This window comes from Sorex fumeus, unplaced genomic scaffold (genome assembly GCF_029834395.1).
Source record: "Sorex fumeus unplaced genomic scaffold, SorFum_2.1 ptg000002l, whole genome shotgun sequence".
Classification (NCBI taxonomy): Eukaryota; Metazoa; Chordata; class Mammalia; order Eulipotyphla; family Soricidae; genus Sorex; species Sorex fumeus.
In genome coordinates, this window is record NW_026606059.1 from 30573642 (window position 1) to 30589171 (window position 15530).

The 15530-nt window shown below is 34.7% G+C and overlaps 1 protein-coding gene across 2 annotated transcripts in view; it reads right to left on the reverse strand.

Annotated features, from left to right (window-relative positions):
* CUNH8orf34 (chromosome unknown C8orf34 homolog) overlaps positions 1-15530 on the reverse strand; it is a 339451-nt gene that overhangs the window by 234393 nt on the left and 89528 nt on the right. For both annotated transcript variants that reach the window (XM_056108308.1, XM_056108259.1), the window contains exons 5-7: positions 11690-11718; positions 8712-8884; positions 801-967 (exon numbers count right to left, since the gene is read on the reverse strand). In XM_056108308.1, coding sequence (XP_055964283.1) covers positions 801-967; positions 8712-8884; positions 11690-11718 — 369 coding nt within the window. The remainder of the gene's footprint in view (positions 1-800; positions 968-8711; positions 8885-11689; positions 11719-15530) is intronic.

The following is a 15530-nucleotide window of genomic DNA, read 5'->3' on the forward strand; positions in this document are numbered from 1 at the left end:
AATGTATCACTATGAACTATTTTAAAATTTTCTATTAGAGTCGAATAATTGGTGTCAATAAATTTAAAACACATTGTTCTTTATGTGAATCATTCCCTCTAAATTAGTTTTCTTTCCTTCATTTAGAAAAATCATTTTTCAATGTTTCAAACTAAAAATTTATTTTCCAAAATGAATTTTAATTTAAAAGTTACTGTGAAGTGTTTTCTGATGAAACCAAAACAAATTTGCTTCATTGACAGATATAAAATATTTCCTCCATATACATTAACAAGGATTTTGAAAAATGACAGACCTATCAAAACATTGAAATTTCTACAAATTTACCTGTCAATGTGGGAGACATATAACATTAATGTTTTCATTAATATACTACTTGCCCATTTAAATCTAAGCTATCTTTGAATAAACCCTTGAAATAAGGGAGGGACATTTTGAGATGTCGTTGATAATGTATTGTGGATACATTTATAGACGAATAAGTGATCGAAGTCATTATAAGGTAAGAATAAAGCAAAGAGATGAATTATATCACAATTGCATAAAGAATAAAGCTTGATTAAATAGTTAGAATGTAAAGTGCTGCATATACAAAGCACAAAATGCAGTCTAATAGATACTTCACATGCTTAGGTTATTTCAACGTAGTTCTTGCATGAAACTTCAAGAAATTCCAATGTAAATAGGTGTAAAACTGTTCCTTTACTCTAAAACATAACTATTCTTAACTTTCAATTTCTGAATCACTACACAACTTCACAATTCTAGAGAAGAGAGAAATTATTAATTTTTAAAATTACCCAGCAATTCCATTGCATCATCTTCATTATCAATATCTTCTTCTGTTACAGACGGAGTAGGGCTATGGATGGACTCGAAAGAATCTTGAGAAAGCATTGCTGCCAGTAACTTCTTATGCTGCTGCTGTTGCTGCTTTAATCCTTTAGTCTTGGGTTCCACCTTTAAACTTAAGAAATATTTAAATGTTAACACTCAATGGTGAAGTTACCAATCAGTCATGATAAGCAAACTTTTCTATTATGGTATGCAAATATAGTTATACAACAAAATGTTCTCCAAGGAAAACATGAATACAGACTCTGCCTCTTTTTCAGACATACTTTGATGCCTAACAATTTTTCAAAGCACTACTGTATAGAGTAAACACATGGAAACTCCCACCCCATTTAATTACATACAAATAAAGAAATTAAAGAGAGATCATCTTTTAAAAATACAGTATCTAAATATTCACTTTTTATCTCCGGCTAACACTATAAGTATGCCAAGAAGAGACAAACATTTTCATGCTTTGGTTATGTGCTACACAATACACATAGATAAAAATCATTATGAGTTTTAATGAAAACTATTGTTCTGGTCCCAGGTGACTGTTTCAATGATTATAAATATAGACTACCACTAAATATCTGTTTAATGGTAAATGTCAATTAGTGCAAAATGAATTTAGCTATTAATACTTAATAAACAATTCTACGTAACAAGATTTATATTGACACTTTTGCCATAATAATAATCATGGCAATTCTCATTAACAATCATTCTAGTTCATCAGATCTTTATTTATTGATATCCTTATTTTCTTTGGTCATTTAACAGGGAAGCTCTGAGAGAGAGACAGAGACAGAGAGAGACAAAGAAACAGAGACAGAGAGAGAGAGAAGAGAAAAGTGCCCGCCATAGAGGCAGGCAGGGGGTGGGGGGGCCGGGGTTGATGGGAGAGAATCTGGGGACACTGGTAGTGGGAAATGTATACTGATGGAGGGATTGGTGTTGAAATACTATATGACTAAAATCCAATCATAAACAGCTTTGAAAAAATTTTAAAAATCTTTAAGGAAATAAAGGTATATATAGAAATTTAAAAAACAGAGGTTCTTATTAGGGTTTCAAGGTCTAATAAGTCTATGTGCAAATCTATACTATGATTTAGCAAGCAATTTTCAGAAATTTATTACCTAGCTATAGCAATGTCTATTAAAATGGCTTAAACAGGATTATAAAATTTATTAAACTCAATTTTTATATTAATATCATAGGTGGGAGGGATGCACCTGGTGGTACTCAGGGTTTATTCCTGAATCTGCACCCAGGTATCATTCCTGACAAAGCATGGGGGGCTATATGGAATGCAAAGGATTGAACCACTGAACCCAAGCTGGCCACCTGCAAGACAAGTGCCCTCCCCAGTGTTCTATTGCTCTGGTCCCAGGTGACTGTTTCAAAATGATTATAAATGTAGCCTACCACTAAATAACTGTTAATATCATTAGCTGGATCAATAGCACAGCGGGTAGGGCATTCGCCTTGCACACGGGCAACCCGGGTTTGATTCCTCCGCGCCTCTCAGAGAGCCCAGCACGCCACCGAGAGTATCTCGCCCACACGGTAGAGCCTGGCAAGCTACCCGTGATGTATTAGATATGCCAAAAACAGTAACAACAAGCCTCGCAATTTGTTGTGAGAAGCTACTGGCGTTTGCTCGAGCAAATCGATGAAAAACAGAGGACAGTGCTACAGTGCTACATGATTAATGTCAATTAGTAATGAAAAACTTGCAATCATTCTACACACAATTTTTAATAAGTTATGCTCCTTTTACCACTCATATGCTTTCATTTCTTTCTGAACTCTTTAAATTTAAATTTAAAAATCTAAAAAAATAATACAAGGCACAGAAATGCCCAAATTTTGCATGTAGGGATCACAAACTATGTTATTAAATCTTATCCCATTAGAATAGCTTCTCCAATTTGCCTTCATATTTTCTCTAATTTAAACCAGCACTTAATTATTTATTTATTTATTTATTAGTGAAACACCATGAGGCACAGTTGTAGGCTTGCAAACTTTCATGCCTTGGATTTCAGTTATTCAATGATCGAGTACCAATCCCTCTACCAGTGCTCATTCTCCACCACCAATGAACCCAGTAGCCCTCCCACCCTCACAACGCCCCCAACCCACCCCACTTCTTTGACCAGCACTTAATTCTTCAGGAAATAGCTATACAAATTAATATGGCTCAACTACTTCACACATGTTGTATTTGCAGGCATTAAGGAAACAATTTAGGTAAGGTACACTATTAAAACAATATTTCAGCAGAAAACTCTTAAGATTTTATCCACAGGACTTTCAAACTTTGATTGATGAATCAATCTTATCCTGGACATTTTCATTGTTTGAACTTTATTTTAATTGCTGATTCTTTTTCACAACTAGGCTGTTTATTTTATTTTGGTTTTGGACCACACTTTGCAGTACTCAGGGTTTACTCCTGAGTACTCCTAGATCTGTGCTCAAGAATCACTCCTGGCAGGCTTGGGGAACCACATAAGTTCTGGGGATTGAACTCAGGTCAGCTGCATGCAAGGCATCACCTTCCCTGCTATCTGTACTATTGCTCCCGTCCCAGAGTTCGGCTGTTTAAACGATCTATTGATGATTCAGCCTTGGGAGTTTATGTATGTCTAAGAACTTAGTGATCTCTTCAAGATATTCAAATTGTTAGTAAATTTGTTCATAATACATAATACCACTTATTTAATATCCTCTAATCTTAAAGTGAAAGTCCATTTTACATGTGTGTATTAATTTGAATGAGGGGAAGTTGGTATGTACTAAAACTGGAATTTTGTAGTAACAGCCAGTTAAATAAGGCTTGACCAATACACAGAATATATTGAGATACAAGAAGGGGCAAAAAAACTTAAAACAATCCATCTAAAAATGACAAAATAATGAATCTCCTTAACTGACCTAAAGTGTGCACTGATGGCATGTTAGTCTCACTAGAGAAAAATGGAAGAGGTCATTCTAAAAACTATCATCTTTTCAAGAGCCTAGAATATAGTCGATTGATATCTAAGATGGTTAAATTATAGTGTAATGTTACTAATATTTAAGCTGACAAAAACTTTTACTGGAGTTATAGATTCTGGTATCATTAAAACATTTCACATTAAACTTGTATTTATACAAATCAAACCTATGTGAGTTCTAGGTAAGAAGATTTTTAAAAACCTCTTGTTTTGTTTTAGACAATGGAAAAGATAATCCTTTCTAAACCAGAGTTTACTGCAATTCTTGAAAGCTAGTTCAGCTACACATTTATTCTTTCTGGTTAAAGAGACATCTGGGAAAGATTTCAGCACTTTCTTCATTTCACAAGCAATGACTCAATGCTTAGTTTAAAGATAGAAAAAAGTGAAACTGAAAATAACTTTTCAAAACAAATATTTATGAGAGATCTTCATGTATTGAGTTTTCTGGGAAGGAATTTGACGAGGAATTCAAGAAAGATTTTCCTGTACTGAGTAAGAGGAATTAAGAGTTCACTGAAGCTAGAAAGAAAATAGACAAATTAACGTCTCTAATAAATAGATCCAATTATTATTGTGACTAAATGGAAGCAAAATAAAAATTGACACTTTGCTATTTAACATTATTACTCAAGATCTACCAAAGAATGAAGATAAGGGTCTAGTTGGTTTCAAAAGTCAGGTATTAAAAATAAAATTACATAGGGGTTTGGTGCCACCAGCAGGTCAATCTGTACCTGTGAGGCAAGTGCATCAGCAACCTGATGGTGCCTTCAGACTTCCAGATACCCCAAAATTGCTGCTGTGCCTTTGGCAAGACCCCAAAAACTTGGGGCAAAGTTTACCAAGAAAGTAAACGGCCAAAAGTAGGGTATGTGGGAAACACACTCACAAACCACCTCTGGCTCAGCTATGTAATTGGAGGCAAGGCCTCTCTGGTTCCTGATTGAACTGCTTAATGGCCATGATCCCAGAGACTCAGAAACAAATCCCGAAACCCAGCAGCATTAGGCAGAAATGCGTCCGGTCCCTGCAGTAGGTTACCGGTGCTGGGCCAACCCAGGTGGGAATAGGTTTCGTGCCTTAGCCTGTTCCCCCTGGCGGCCCAGTGGCTGCCATCCTTCAGAGGCCACTGGATAGTCAGGTTTGGGCCCCCAGTGATGAGACACACAGGGCCTCACGGGATGGGGGTGGAGCCGGTCCTGTCCTCCCACCCCAATAAGACCCCAAGTCATCGCCCACAAATGGCTTCTCTGGCTCCTGATCAAGCCGCTTAATGGCCATGATCCCAGAGACTCAGAAACAAATCTGGAAACCCAGCGGCTTTTGGCAGAAATGTGTCCAGACCCTGCAGTAGATAACTGTCGCCAGGCCAACCCAGGGGGGAAAGGGTGTTGTCGCTCCGCCTGATCCCCCTTGGCAGCTCGGTGGCCGTCATCCTCCAGAGGACATTGGACAGTCAGGCTGGGCCCGCAGAAACAATGTTGGGCCTCACAGGATGGGGGTGGAGCCGGTTCTGGTCTCCCCGCCCCAACCAGATTCCAAGTCATTGCCCAGGAATGGCCTCTCTGGCTGCTGATCAAGCTGCTCAATGGCCATGATCCCAGAGACTTAGGAGCAAATCTCAAAACCCAGTGGCTTTTGGCAGAAATCCCTCCAGATTTAAGTGTTAAAATTTCGGAATTTCAAAATCACATGGCTCTACTGCAGCCACGCGACATCATATGTTATTCATAACCAGAAATAGAACACAAATTGTCTACTCTTGCCTTTTCAGCAGATCTGAGTGTTGGGGTAAAATCTCAAATAATAATGGTGGGTCTGGTGTCGAAATATTGAATGTGATCAAAGTAGAGAGAGAGTAATTTGGAAATCATCTGCCCCACAGGTAGGAGGAGGGTGATGGATGGGGGTATACTGGGGTTTTTGGTGGTGGAGAATGGGCACTGGTGAAGGTATGGGTGTTTCATTGTATGACCGAGACTTAGACCCAAAAGATTTGTAACAGCTCTCACTGTGATTCAATAAAAAAAATTATAAAAAATGAAAAAAAGTAAGGTGGAGTTCATGCACAATTCAACCAGCTAATCAGTGGCTGAATAAATAGCAGTACTCTTACAAAAATAAATTAATAAATAAAATTACATTGACAGTTGAAATTGACTTGACATATCACAAAAGATAATAAATGGATTTTAAAAAAATGTTTCTCTTCAAGTTATATAGAACACTTTGACTACTTGAATAATTTAAAGGTTATTTTTCATGGAAATGGAATCAATTTTCTGTATTTCTTAAGTACATTAACAAATAATCTGAATTTTCTTCCTTCATTCAAGTGATAAATAAAAGATAAAGAAAAAAACATCTTATTGTAGAAAATAAAGTTTTCTCCTTGAGAAAGTATACTGATGGCTCCTAAACTCAAAATAAAAATTGAAAAGTGACTGTGGCTATCTATGCATAGAAAATCTCTTCTGAGTTATTAGCAAGTAACATGAACAAAAACTTTTTAACTATTGGCACATTTCAGTTTATAATTATTTAATTTTTTTACAATCTTGTGCAAGCCTGCGTCACAGAATGCTTTTTTTTATAAATTAAAAGAGAAAATTTAAAACAGATACTGCCAAAAGAACATAAAAGGATAATAAGAGACTAATAGGGACACCCTCAAGCAACAAAATTAAATAAATAAAATAATCTACAAAATTTTCAAATTCTTAGAATCATAAAAGGCCCTCCTGTTGATCATCGATTTGCTCGAGTGGGCCCAGTAACCTCTCCATTGGAGACTTTGTTGTTACTGTGTCTGGCATATCGAATACTCTCGGTAGCTTGCCGGGCTCTCCGAGAGGGGCGGAGGAATCGAACTCGGGTCGGCCATGTTGGCCGCTTGTAAGGCGAACGCCTTACCCACTGTGCTATCGCTCCAGCTCTTAGAATCATATTATCCTTTAATTAGAAAATAAAATATGAGTCATATAAACCTCTAAGGATAAAATAAAATATCTGAATAGATCAATCACAAATAATTAAAATAATCATTCCAAAACAAAAACAAAGATCAGAAGGCTTCAGTGGTGAGTTTTACCTACTATCTAGACCTATTACCTCTATTTATCTATTAAAAATTAATAGGATAAAATCTTCTAAATGCATTTTCTTTGTTTATATTTTATATGCTTAAAATTTTATTTCTCGTTTGGCCTCTCAAGTAGAGCTCAGGAGGCTCAAACTTGTACATCAAATATTCATTGACCTTGGGGCCGAGCGATAGGCCAGCAGGAAGGCTGGTTGCCTTGCACGCAGCCAACCCGAGTTTAATGCCTGGCATCGCATACGGTCCTCCAACCATTGCCAGGAGTAATTTCTGAGTGCACAGCCAGAAGTAACCCCTGAGTATCTCTGGGTGTGACCCCAAAAGCAAGTATATATATGTTTTTTTCATATATATATATATATATATATATATACACACATATATATGGGCAGGAGCGATAACACAGCAGGCAGGGCATTTGCCTTGCACACAGTCAACCCGGGCTTGAGTCCTCCATCCCTCTCGGAAAGCCCGACAAGCTACCAAAGAGTATCCTGCCCACAGGGCAGAGCCTGGCAAACTCCCCGAGGTGTATTCGATATTCCAAAAACAGTAACAAATTGCACAGTGGAGACGTTATTGGTATTCACTTGAGCAAATTGATGAACAACAGGAGTACAGTGCTACAGGACAGTGATATATATATAATATATATATTTTATATATGTTATATATTAATATATTTGTACATATTATATATAATATATTTAATATATTTATATAATATATTTATACATTATATATTTATGTGATGTATAATATATTTATATATATTAAATATATATACATTGACCACAGGCTATTTTCACAATCCACCAAGCACTTTTTATGAGATTAACATTACCTTCTTACAAAATATCTGATAAAGGCATCACAAAAAGTGTAGAATGAAAACACGTGATAACTACAACTAAGGAGAGAAAGTACAGTAGGGATGGCTCTTGGTGCATCGGGCGGCCTGAGCTTAATCTCCAATACCCGATCTGCTTCCCCCAGCCTGCTAGGAATGATCTTTGGGAGCAGTCACTAGTAAGCCTTGAGCACAGCTAGGTGTGGCCCGAAATTCAAACAACAACAACAAAATTAATCAGGAGGAGAAAGTCAAATAGTAAATTATTTCTTTTTTTCAAAGTAGAAAGTACATGATACAGTTGTAAAGTTAAACAAAACCAATCTTTGAATTTCTGATTGCAGATCTGAGTTATTTAAGAGGACAAGAAATCCCGGCAGGTGAAATATTACAATGTAATATCATGAGGTATATTTGTATTTTGGTGGTGGTTGCAGTGTGGTAACATTCATTTGAAGGGATGTGAAACTATACCACTAAAGCACTAAACAACTATCACCTCAAAAGTCAAAACCAGGGGCTGGAGTGATAGCACAGTGAGTAGGGCGTTTGCCTTGCAAGCGGCGGACCCAGGTTAGATTCCCAGCATCCCATATGGTCCCCTGAGGACCGCCAGGGGTAATTCCTGAGTGCAAAGCTAGGAGTAACCCCTGAGCATTGCCGGGTATGACCCAAAAAAGCAAAAAAAAAAAAAAAAGGTCAAAACCTAAATGCAAGCATTGTAACACTCTAATATTAAGAGAGTAAAATTAGTTTTTACCCTGTGCTGTGTCCAACTTAATTTTCTATCTAATGTTACTACAAAGTTACTATCATTAAAAGCGATCTCATTAAAACCAAGCACTTGCATTTATTTTTCCCTAACCTTTACTGATTGGTAGTACTCAAAAATTTACAAGAAATCTCAGCTGACCTTCCTGCAGGGCTTGAGCTACTGTCTTCGCTTTCCCACTGTTCATTTTTACTTCTTGGAATTGGGGGCTGTAGCATTTCAGCAGCTAGTGGATCAGCATCATTCTCTTCTCGGCCAATCCATTCTCCAATCACACGGGGTCTCAGAAGAGAAGAATTAAATGCCAGTGTTTCCTGAAGAGGAGGAAAGAATGCCCTGCTTTATCTGAATTTATTCTTACTCAGAGAATAATATGAAAGTGAATTTATCTAGAGATCCCACTTCTTCCTCAAATTGAAATGCTTATTTTTGCTTTCTGAATTGTCTTAAAACTTCAGTTCTCTTCATCTCCACTAAATAACTTTTTGTATGAATTGTGTAAATTCCAGATGTTCAGTAAGAGAATGGATTCATGAGTGAAAGTTTTGATAAGACTATGAAGGTCCCATGTGTATTTTCGGGAAGGATGAGCAAAAAGGGTATTTGCAACAGAGGGAAGAGTATGCTGCAAGGTTCACTCAGTGGAAAAGGTTGTTGTCAAGAGGAAATGGCAAGTGACTTCTCTGAGAGAAACAAGAGCCCAGGGAAGAACAGCTGACGTGCTCGTGGCTTTCAACTGTGAAGAATTTTAGATTTGAGGGGATCTATCGAATGCGGAAAGTGAGTTTACTATAGTAATTCAGAAATCCTTGCCATCTCTTTCTTTCCATAACTTAGATATAATATGGTGTGAAAAAATGTTTTAAATATTTAAGCTCATTAATAATTTAAAGTGTACAGAGGCTCAAGTATATGTAATTGCTGGGCATACCTTGGTAGAAAATAGGTTATACTATTGCATAAATAGATATAAAAATAAAAATGGTGATATCTATTGCATAATAGAATTTTTGTTTAATACTCATGCATATATATACTCATTGAGCATTCACTAGTTATATATCTTTTTTCATTCCACTTATTAAAATTACTACAGATAAAAACAGTGATAAAACTAATGGCTTTAATGAATGAAAAGACCACAGGTAACTTTTTCTTTTGTTCCCACTTCTATGTATTTTCAATGTTCAATGAGAAATATGTATTTGCAATAGAATACTAAAAAGTGGATTTTAAAATATATGAATCTTATAGATATGTTTTATTTAAATTGAGACAAGTTATAATAATTGGTTTTAATATGAGTCTTTAAAAAGTGTTATAATATTTGGCATTAAATGAGTCAAAAAGAGTCCCAAAATGCATGTACGTAAAACTAGACATAGAATACAACTGCAAATGGAGGGCTTATTAAATTTCTCCATAAAACAAGGAGTTCTGTGGTGTACGCAGATCTGCTGGGGCTGAGACATGCTATCCACATAAAGGCTAGAGGAGCAGCAAGCCAGGAGTGGAGACCTGCTCTTATTCTGTTTGAAAATTTATATAATCAATACTTATCTGTGCACCTAGTTATAGTTACAGAAATAGATGAAACAAGTTAAAAATATGACTTACTAAAACATTCATATTTACTAACATGTTAATATGTTATATAATACTAATATAAAATACTAATATGATACTAATATATTACATACATTAGTAGTAATATTAATATATAAAATACTAATACTAATGCTAATATGTTATATAATACTAATATGCTAATATGCCAGGCTCTGCCTGGCAAGCTCCCTGTGAGGTATTTAATATGCCAAAAAAAGTAGCTTTGTCTCATGATGAAGATGTTACTGGTGCCCGCTTGAGCAAATCAATGAACAATGGGAGGACAGTGCTACAGTGATACTGGACAGTGCTACATTATTTTTAAAGTAAGAGAAAGACTACATTATTGTTTATAACTTTAAAGTTAATGTTCACATAATATTTTGTACAATATTTTTACCATTTTTGTCTCTAGCAATCATGCCAAACTTCAAGATGTTTCAACCGATAGAGATATCTTGGGCAATGTTCACCAAATACTGAAGGCTATTCCTAGATGATTCTTTACTTTTTTAATTACATATTTGATGTCAAATTTTCAGTCAAATTTACATGAATCCAGAAACAGGAAAATCAATCAATCTTCAATTAAGCTAACTTTAAAGCACAAATTAATGTAGCTCTCTCATACATGTCTTGATTTGGAAAAGAAAATGATTTTCATGAAAATGTACTGTTAATATTTTATAATTCATATTTTAAAATAAATGGCCAAATTTACACTTACTCATTTTTCAATTTTGGCAAATACTTTGCCTGTTTACTCATCCCCACCTGGCAATTATCATTGAATTATTTCCCCTATAAGCACACTTATCTAATCCATTAGCAAGTTCCATGGGCATTATTATTAAATTACATACTAAACATATAACTTCTCAGAACTTTTACAATTGTCAATCAATGCAACAAGGAACCATCATAATTCTTGGCATCTTGAAACTGATAGGGAAAAAAAAATCACTGATGAAAGTTTCCAGTAGCACTATAGCACTGTCCTCCCATTGTTCATAGATTTGCTCGAGCAGGCCCGGTAACGTCTCCATTTTGAAACTTGTTATTGTGTTTGGCATATTGAATACATCATGGGTAGGTTGCCAGTATAACTATAAAAAAGTAACAGAGTATAAAACTATAAAAAAGTAAAAGTATAAATGCCTTTCCTATCATCATCATTAAATAGTATAGGCCTAATAGAAATAATTTATTAATGTGTTAAGAGCTTATATTTGCTAAATATATATATGTGTGTATCTATTATATATAGTCAGTGACTAAACTAATTCAGTTTTCTTTTACCAAATTCTGAAAATCTTATCTCAAAAGAATAAGTAATGTTAAATAGTTCATATAATAACTCTCATAAAAAAATAAGTACACAGCTTCAAAAGTTTTTAAATATTGTCATCAAATAAATTATGCTCGAACAGTTTACTTCTGATAATTTTCATATGCAGGATTAAAATGTAACTTGTATATTTTCTTTTCATTAGATTGATGGTTAAACTTACCTTATCAAGTTCATCTGAAAGTGCAATACCTGAGATTCAAGAGAAATAATAAATACTTAATATTCACCCTAATTTTATACAGTCCTTTAAATTATTATTACATGTAAAATTACTGACAGAATTTTGGTGTGTGTTGGGGGGTGGGTATGGGGATTATATGGACTATGGACTATATTCCACAGTTCTCAGAAGCTATTTTTGGTTCTATACTCAGAAATGACCCCTTGTAGTGCTTGGGGAACCATATATCATGCCAGAAACTTTAAATCACATATGGTTTCCCAAAACAGAAAGCAAGAACTTTACTTTCTGTACTATCTCCTTTGCCCAAAATAATTTTAATGAACTGAAGAAGGCATGAGTTCTACTACAAATCATTAAATACTGAATATCTAGGATATTTCTCCTAGAGACTGGTAGAATATTCATAGCAATCCTTTGAGATGAACAAATTTTAGGCATTGCAATACCTGTTAAATGTTACTACTTTATAAGATAATATTTCTGAAGTTTATATAAATTGGGCAGAATGGGTGAACAGAAATAGCATGAGTAAATGTAATGGGTTGTACAATATGTTTTAAGACAGGAGGCCCATGATTTTATTATGAGACTCAATGCAAACTGGAGCTTATGTTCTTCCTAAAAGCAAAACTGAAATCTTAAAGGAAATAGTTGTCTATTAAAGCAGTCAAAGACATTTATGGTAGCCATGAAGACCCATTCAGAAGTAGGTTTGCTGGAAGAAATAGAGAAAAGCAGTTCTTTCAAAAACTAAACTTCCCTTCTAGATGGAGAAGCAAGAATTCCCAAGGCATGTCAGAGTTTTCACTGACTTCAGTGCTTCAGTGCGGCGAAAACAATCTGAATAGTTTCCGTCTGTGTCCTTCAATGTGTATCCTTCGATTTATGTAAATCTCCAAAGAGATCTCAGTTGTAAAACATATTTATTCAAAAATGCAGTTGTCATTGCTGTGATTTTTGACTTGTATGACAAAAACACCTATCTATATTCATTAAGATTTGAATCTTCTCAGGCAGCAGTCTTAGAGTTAGAATTCTCCCTTCACTATAAGAAATGAAAGAGGAACTTTTCTCAAATCTCTACAGTACTTAGTCTGAAGCACTCCATGAGAATTGTATATGAAATGCATATGGTATGAAATGGAACTTGATATTTCTCTAAAATCCTTCTCTATTGGGAAAAAAATCCCAATGGAATTAAAATGTAGACACCAGTTTCGCAAATACTTTGTATTTTAAAAAGTTTTTTTGATTAATAATTTTAATGTATTGATTATTCATACATTTGTTTACTGTTAATTTTTATTTGAAACACAAATTTGTTTTAACCTTTAAATATAGAACAAGAATATATAGCAGGGAAATACCAATTTTGTGCTAGAGTTGGCCCAAAGTAGCTTGTGGAAACCAATTCTACACATCTTTTCCTAACTCTGCACCTTACTCACCAACTTCTCATTCAGTAATGTCATATTCATATTGAAACTTTGAAATGAGCCATACTGAGAATCTTGACACCCATCAAATTTGCAAATGCTACAAATTCTGCTTAATTCTTAAGAGTCAGTGTACCAGTAAGCTATTGAATACAACTGATATGGTTAAAGTAATGATATGTGTAGCTACCAGACACATCAACAAATAGAAATTTGTTTATATTCCACACAGACCAGTAACAATTTGTTAGTTAAGACAGTTTTTAGACAAGCAGCTAAATTTTAGAGCAAATGTAATTGTTGCCAAATGAAGAACTGAAGGATTCTGCTTTTGATTTTTACCCTAGAAAAAAGAGTGAGCAAAAAGTTTTAATAATAAAGCTAAATCATAAATACTGTACGCACTGCAAGTCACAGAGAGCCTATGTTGCATTATCTGTATATGTCTTCATTTTTTAAAGAAAGATCCCTGCAAAAATGCAAGTCATGCTTAATTCATGGGCCACAAAACAGCCTACAGGTTAGTTTTGATTCATGAGTCAAAACTGATGAACTCTGCCCTAGAAAGTTAGGCAAATTTTTACCCAACTCTTATTCCAAGAACCACCAGGAACAATCCTGAGCAACAAGCAGTGAGTAGCTTCTGAGAACCACTAGAGGTGACCCACAATAAAACAAATTTAGAAGTCCAGAACCCTGATGTCACCAGCAAAAATAAATAAATAAAAACAGTCAGGAGTTCTGGCCGTGTTGGCATCTGGCTTGGTAATATTCTGCAAGGAAGCAGCTTTATTGGTGTCTAACAAGTCATGCCTTTCCCCTGGGGTACTTTGTCTCTTTCATGACTAGAGCTGTACTGTCCAAGACTTAGAGCGATACTGAGCACTTGAAAGAAGGCTAGTCCTAATTTAAATGGGTTCCAAGTGTAAAATATGCAGTGTGTTTTGAAGACTAAGTTGAGGAAAGGAAAAATAACTCATTAATTTCTTCTCATTACCAATTTTAAGTGTTGATCATATGTTACAGTGAGATTTTCTATGTACTGGGGTAAAGAAAAAAAACTTTTTTTTTCTTTGACGTGCTTCCAAGATAAAAAAAAAAAGTTTCCTAATATGGTACTTCCACACAAATATCCATGTCTATTACAGATATACTGTTTTATCTCCTCCACTAAAACATGAGTTTGTTAATCCTAAATAGAGTCCTAGTCTCTTTTGATCACTGTGGCAAAGGCATGCTCTATTATGTTATTCAGAAAGCATTTACTGCTGGAAAAGTCAATCTTTACAACCTTAACTAATCTGTTAGATACTTTTCACCAAATAATACTTTACTAATACTTTACTAATACTTTACTAATACTTTAATACTTTACTAATTCAACATACTGAATCACTTCTTTAATATAGTCTGAAATATCTGTTGGGTATGTAAAAGTTTTCCTACTTATAATAATATAGCCAAGGAATTTTCTACAGTTCAATAGTCTTCACGACAACATTCACCGTATTAGAACAGACTTTTTTTCTTCCAAAACCTGCCTAGAATTGAATAGCAATTGTAAAATTATTCTGTAGAGGCTATCAGATGGGTAGAATTCTATGAAACAAGTTAAATGATCTCAAATTTACAGGGCTATTAAAAGGAATTAAATAAAACCATAAACATAAAATACTTAAAATATTACTTGTCACTTGGGATTTTGTGAAAGTGAAGTAAAAAAAATATATCTAGCATCACCAAGAAAAGTATCTAGCAAATTGTTCATTGTATGATAAATAAAAATTTGGATTAGTATAACATACTGTTAAAAATAACTTAACTTTAAAATAGTTGTGGAAAAGACTACTGAAAATCTATATAACATCATAACCAGGACTTAAGATTGAGAATGGAGTTGAAGGAAAGATGGTATAGACTTTCTTCAGCAGAGGAAGAAATCATGTTTAAAATCTATATAAGAGTGCAAGAGCCCATTTTATTATTTGATCTATGTTATTTATCCTGATAGAAGAGTAGACTATAAGATGGGAAAATTTGAGCAAGAGTCATAGAATGAAGAACCCTTGTTAAGACTAGGATGTGCCAAGACTAGATTTAGAGGTTGGTTTGAAGTGAGAGATATATTGGAGCTTCTTAGAGCTCTAAATGAATTTTGAACAATGAGTAGAATTTATATTTAGGTTGGGTTGGATATTAGTATTTCGCAGAGAGGGGAAAGCTGAATTATGAACAGAGTAATGGTGTTTGAGAATGCAGGGCTTGTTCTGAATGCACAAATATCCCTCAGTTAATTAATTTCCACCATACTCATATTTCAATATCACCTTTTCTGAATATTACCCAAATTGGTAAAAGATGTTATTTGGATTTTAATTGTT